The 6,556-nt window shown below is 45.4% G+C and overlaps 1 protein-coding gene across 4 annotated transcripts in view; it reads right to left on the reverse strand.

The window, feature by feature from the left end:
- Positions 1-2,228, reverse strand: part of IQSEC3 (IQ motif and Sec7 domain 3) — an 84,098-nt gene extending 81,870 nt beyond the window's left edge. For all 4 annotated transcript variants that reach the window (XM_018576472.1, XM_018576473.1, XM_018576474.1 and 1 more), the window contains exon 1: positions 1,794-2,228. In XM_018576472.1, the coding sequence (XP_018431974.1) occupies positions 1,794-2,149 (356 nt within the window). In that variant the 5' untranslated portion in view covers positions 2,150-2,228. The remainder of the gene's footprint in view (positions 1-1,793) is intronic.
- Between the last annotated feature and the right edge of the window lie 4,328 nt (positions 2,229-6,556).

Raw genomic sequence — 6,556 nt, forward strand, 5'->3', positions numbered from 1 at the left:
TCTCTCCCTCTTATACCAGGTGAGGCCCGCCCCCCCCCAATCTTTTTTAAAAGACTAGTTCTCCCATCATTAGGTCCGGTCTCATATGGAAGGCAAGTCTCTATTATAGAAGGTAAATACCCCCATTCTCTTACAGAAGGTAAGCCCCCATTCTCATTTTAAGGAGAACCAGTAGATCACCAGAACACACAAAGGGCTTCTTGTTACCCAAACATTTATTGATTATGTCACATTAAGTCTAGGGAACAACTTTTCGGGGTCACGCATGGCCCCTTCATCAAGTTGACAAAACAGTTACTTTGTCAACCTGATGAAGGAGCCCTGCGTGACCCCGAAACATAGTTCCTTAGACCTAATGTGACATAATCAATAAATGGGTAACAAGAAGCCCTTTGCGTGTGCTGGTTATCTACTGCTTCTCGTTTGAATGTTCCACACTGCGCCATCTGTGGTATCACTACCAAGCACCACTGTCATCTACAAGGTCGCTAAGTCGTATGGAGTGCAGGTGGCTTTCGATAATACCCTTCTCATTTTAGGAAAGTACTTCCCTCTCCTATAGAAAGTATGCTGTCCTGCCTTCTTAAAAAGAAAAGCCCCCTCTCTCTGATAGAAGGTAAGTACCCCTTCTCTCTTATTAAGGGTAAATCCCGATTACGTTGCAGAATGTAAGCCCCCATTTTCCCTCATACATAAGTTAAGTTCCCCCCTTTTTCTCCTGTAGAAGATAGTACCCTGCCCCCTCTAGAAGGTAGGTCCTCTCGCTCTTATACAAGGAAGTCTCCCCTTTCTATCTCAAAGCAGGTAAGTTCCCCTTCTCTTATAGCAAGTAATTCTCCCCTCTCTCCTTTATAGCAGGTAAGTCTCCCCTTTCACTCTTATAGCAGGTATTTCACCCTTTCATACCTTTCATTTTCAAAGCAGGTAAGTCTTTTTCTTAATCTTATAGCAGGAACATCACCCTTTTCCTCTTATAGATGGTAAGTCTACTTTCATTTCATAGCAGGTCTCCCTCTCTCTTCCTCTTATAGCAGGTAAGCCTTTCAATTTATAATGAATGGGGCCTCTCTCACTCATATAGCAGGTGAGTTTTATTTTAATGTAGCAGGTAAGTCTCCCCTCTCCCTCCTATTGCAGGTAGGTCTCCCCTCTCCCTCCTATTGCAGGTAAGTCTCCCCTCTCCCTCCTAGTACAGGTAACTCTTTCCTTTCCCTCTTATAGCAGGTAACTCTCCCCTCTATCCCTTATAGTAGGTAGGTCTCCCCTTTCCCTCTTGTAGCAGGTAACTCTCCCCTCTATCCCTTATAGTAGGTAGGTCTCCCCTTTCCCTCTTGTAGCAGGTAACTCTCCCCTCTATCCCTTATAGTAGGTAGGTCTCCCCTTTCCCTCTTGTAGCAGGTAACTCTCCCCTCTATCTCTTATAGTAGGTAGGTATCCCCTTTCCCTCTTATAGCAGGTAACTTTTCCCTCTATCCCTTATAGCATGTAAGTCTCCCCTTTCCCTCTAGTGCAGGTAACTCTCTCATCTACTCCTTATAGCAGGTAGGTCTCCCCTTTCCCTCTTATAGCAAGTAATTCTCCCCTCTATCCCTTATAGCAGGTAACTCTCCCCTCTATCCCTTATAGCGGTAGGTCTAACCTTTCCCTCTTATAGCAGGTAAGTCTCCCCTTTATAGTAAGTAGGTCTACCTCTAACCCTTATAGCAAGTAGGTCTCCCTTTTCAGTCTTATATCAGATAGTCTCCCCTTTCTCTCTATCAGGTAAGTCCCCAGTGTTGTGGGTAGGTACTCACTCCGTCTTGCGCCCCAGGATGGCCTTGCAGAGGGTGGGGGGCTTGTGCTGGACCTGGGGGGACCCCCGCGGTGCCGGGATCGGTTCGGGCTCCTCGAGTTGAGGCTGCGGTTGGTGAGCGGGGCTTTCCGGGGCCGCCTGGATCTGCGCTGGGCTGGGGGAGGGTGCCGGGATCGGGCTTGGCTGGTGTTGGTTCCGGAGGCTCCGGTTCTCGGTACCCAGCTGGTCCAACCTCCGCTCCAGCTCATCGATCCTCTGCCGCTGGGTGTGGATGAGGCTCTGCTGGTTCTGCACGATGCTGGTCAGTTCCCGCAGGTAGAGCACAGCCCGAACCGGGTTCTCCAGGAGGTTCTCCATCCCGGGACCCGGCAAGCACAACACTGAACGCTCTGCACCGCCGAGTGACAGCACCGCCCGCCGAGAGGAGGAGAAGAAGGAGGAGAAGGAGGAGAGCGCAGCATCAGCACCATTGGCAGGTTATGTAACGGGAGGGAGGGGAAGGCTGGACCAAGCATCTCTACAGTGTTCTATATACAGAGTGTCAGCTCTGGGGGACAGAGAGAAGGGTGTCTGGGTCCAGAATCACTGAAATGTTCTATATAGTGTCAGCTTTGGGGGGACAGAAAGAGGGGTGTCTGGGTCCAGCATTACTTTCAATGCTCTATATACAGACATATAGAGCATCAGCTCTGTAGGAGAGAGAGAGAGGGGTGTCTGGGTCCAGAATCACTACAATGTTCTTTAGTGTCAGCTCTGGGGGGACAGAGAGAGGGGTGTCTGGGTCCAACATTACTTTCAATGTTTTATATACAGACATATAGAGTGTCAGCTCTGGGAGTACAGAGAGAGGTGCCTGAGTCCAGAATCCTTGCAATATTCTTTGTACAGTGCCAGCTCTTGAGGTACAGAGAGGGGGATGCATGGATCCAGGATCATTTCAATATCCTATATACAGCCAATGTGTCAGGTCCCTTGGTACACAGGAAAAGGGGGGGGAGGGGACCTGGAGCCAGAATCACTACAATGTTCTATATACAGATTTATTGTGTGCCAGCTCTGGGGGTACAGAGAGAGAGAGAGGGGGGTTTGTGGACCCACAATCATTACGATATATACTATATACAGCCATATTATGTGCCAGCTCAGGAGGTACAGAGGGAGAGAGGGGTACCTGGATCTAGAATCACTACAATATTTTTTATGCAGTTGAGTGCCAGCTCTTGGGGTATAAAGGATAAAGGGAGGCCTGGATTTAGAATCACTTCTCAACAACCATATACAGTAGAGTGCCAGCTCTAGGTGTGCCTGGCTCCAGTATCACTCTTCAGAATGTAAGCCAGCTTTGTAGGCATTAGGATAGGAGTGTCAATCCATTGCTGCCTACTACCCATTATATCTCTTCTACCAAGCACCAGCTAAAAGCCAAACTCCAGCGAAAACCTTTTCTTATATAGAGTGTGGAAATTTAGAAGCTTTGTCAGATTTTTATTGCTGCCTGTGTCCTTGTGTCCAGGTGACACCTACACCTTTTCATTTCTTGTCCAGGTGACACCTACACCTTTTCATTTCTTGTCCAGGTGACACCTACACCTTTTCATTTCTTGTCCAGGTGACACCTACACCTTCTTATTTCTTGTCCAGGTGACACCTACACCTTCTTATTTCTTGTCCAGATGACACCTACACCTTCTTATTTCTTGTCCAGATGACACCTACACCTTCTTATTTCTGGTCCAGATGACACCTACACCTTCTTATTTCTTGTCCGGATGACACATACACCTTCTCATTTCTTGTCCAGATGACACATACACCTTCTCATTTCTTGCCCAGGTCACACCTACACCTCATTTCTTGTCCAGATGACACATACACCTCATTTCTTGTCCAGATGACACCTGCACCTTCTCATTTCTTGCCCAGGTCACACCTACACCTAATTTCTTGTCAAGGTGACACCTATATGCAGGCAGCAAACTTGACAGAAGTTCAGATACTCACCCACTCTATTAAAATGCTCAAAGAAAACGTTTTGGCTGGAGCTGGACTTTAACAGAGGCTGCCCAACCTTCCAATCAACTCCTCCATTTGCACATTACATAGATTGCCAGCTCTTGGGGTGCAATGTTAGTTTTCCCAGTCACAAGACTGCTTGTGCTTTGTAAAGGTGATAGGTACACTTCAAAGCGGTGGGTAAGACAGCTGATAAGAACGCACTGTTCTATACAGTTAATGAGAACAACTTTAGTTTAATCACATTCAGAGACAGGAGAACAGAGGCAGCAAATAAAGGGATTTATAGGAGGACCGCTGGTGGGATGGAGCCGAGGTAGGAGAGAGGATGAGATTAGAGGTCAGGAATAGAGAGGAGGGGCAGTCAGTGACAGCAATCACACAAGGGGGGATTACAGCAAAAAAAAAAATGTCAGAAACAAAACCAACCATGTTCTGTGTTAACCAGGAATAATGCCAAATATACAGTGCATTATATACAACCGTCACAATGATGTAACTAAAGGAGCTTGCTGAACTCTATTTCAAAATGCTAGCTGCCTGACTCTGGCTTTGGCATTATGAGCCAGTGTGGTGTAGCTAAAGTCAGAACATGGGATCTGCATATGTGTTCCTGGTCTGTGTCTCACAAAGTAGAGAAACCTGAGAATCAGCATAGCAGCCAGTAAAGTGACTTTCTCAGAAGATCAGCTGTGACAGCCCCCCCTCCTTACTTTTGTAACAGGTTTGCTTTATGGACTAACTGAAAAACAATTACAGCGCAGGAGAGAAAGCCTCCTTACAACATATATAATGTTACAAGCATGGCGGGCATTAACACTGAACGACCTGCGTGTTACACAATCAAAAGGGGCGTTCATGGCGAAAATGTTACCTCCCTGTAACATATACAATACGCAATACGAGGAATTGAAGAATATCAGGTAAACAATGATTACATTATTTCATTATATTTATCATATTATTTATTAATATATTTTAATAATTATGTAGCCTTAAATCCAGACAGCAGGTGGAGTTCTCAACTCCTTTCCATGGTTCCCTCTATCTCTTTTGCTCCTTTGTTGTAAAAAAAGCTTGTTGTTCATTTCAGTAGCTAAATGTACAAAGGACTTGTTTCTAATCAGATGTCTTCATCCAAAGTTCCAATCAAACCAAGCAAGCCTCTTCTAGAGACACTGCTAAATAAAGAGTTAAGCCACGGATATGATTTCTAATTCTATCCATCCAGTTCTGAGATTTCTAAAGATCCGGTAGGAAGCAAAGTCAGTGACCTCACTTTCCTTTTATCAAGCAGCACAGCTTGGCCACAACCAGTGATTGGACAGTGCAGGACCAACAGCAGACTGATGAGGTCATCAGTCTGCTCTCTCCACTTGTCTACTTGTCTCCTGGGAGCATGTTTGAATACAGCAGACCCGATTGGCTCCTAGTGCTGCCTCTCCTTGTTGTCCCCGTACTGAGTACAATGATGATTTCAGGACGGTGTTCCCAGATTCAGGATCGTAGACTAGCTGCATTTAAAAATAAGCACAATAATTTTGTTTATTAAGGATGTAACTGCTGAAGTGTTTTTTTTAATATCTTAATGTGTCAGTGTAACACTTCCAGGTATTTGTTACCTCTCACAGAGATCACAGTACTCCCCCTGACAAGGCCTTCATCTGCTTTTCTCTCCAGAAGGACGGCATCATCTATGTTCAGGCATCATCCAGGGTCACCATCTACTTCCTGGACTGATATGCCGGCTCAGTGATGACACAATCACGTCAGTCCTGGTACCTTTGGATATAATTCTGCTTTGTCCGTCTTGTGATGTACACACATCTGATATACTGATTACCCAGAAATATATTCCACCAATCCCCCCCCTTCCAATGACCACCAAATAGTCACTTCCTGTCTACATGCATTCTCTCCGGCATCCTGTACATCATTGTTCTGTACTGGCTTCCTATAGCTGACAACATAGGACCATGCCTGTGCAATGTGTTTTAGCATGGTCGCTCAAACAGGGGAGCATGTGACAGCGTGACAACACAGGAGCACAACTGGGAAACAGGGACAGAATGTTGTCACCTCCTAATAGGAGGTTACAGAAAAAAGACCTTCATTGCAGGATCACCGGGACTATTTTAATGAAAGCTGCAGAGTTAAGAATATTGACAGTGGCTTTTGAAACTACATAATGACATGAAATTACATTTTGAATAACACATTAAATCTCATATTCTGAGGATTCAAGGTTTTCCATTTACATTTTGTCTTTTGGTTAAATCCAAGGACGTGTGTTTTTTCAATCAATTACTGAGCCATCAACATCCACACTACCCCCCTCCCCCTCATTATTCATAATAAACAGTCTGATCCAAATTATTGTCCAAATACCATTTGATTCATAATATTTACATTTTATTGTGTTAATATTGTTTCCCCAAAAATATCACATGGCAACTACCAAAACACCTCATGTAATCTAACATAATATATAGTCAAAATACCAATTACTCCCTGTACACTCAGCCAGCACAGCACTGGCAGCCATAACGTGAGCAGAGCTCTGCTGTGTCTTCTTTGCTGAGACATAACAGCAGCAAAACGGGGAGGGGGTCATGTGACCAGGAGGAGGGGGTCATGTGACAAGGAGGATTCTGGAGCCCTCCAGCAGCCACGCAACCAGGAGGGAGGGGTCACATGAGTGCTGTCACATGACCAAAAAGAGGCAGCACAGCCAGGAGGGGGTCATGTGAT

This window comes from Nanorana parkeri, unplaced genomic scaffold (genome assembly GCF_000935625.1).
Source record: "Nanorana parkeri isolate BGI_ZX_2015 unplaced genomic scaffold, ASM93562v1 scaffold67, whole genome shotgun sequence".
NCBI classification, from domain to species: Eukaryota; Metazoa; Chordata; class Amphibia; order Anura; family Dicroglossidae; genus Nanorana; species Nanorana parkeri.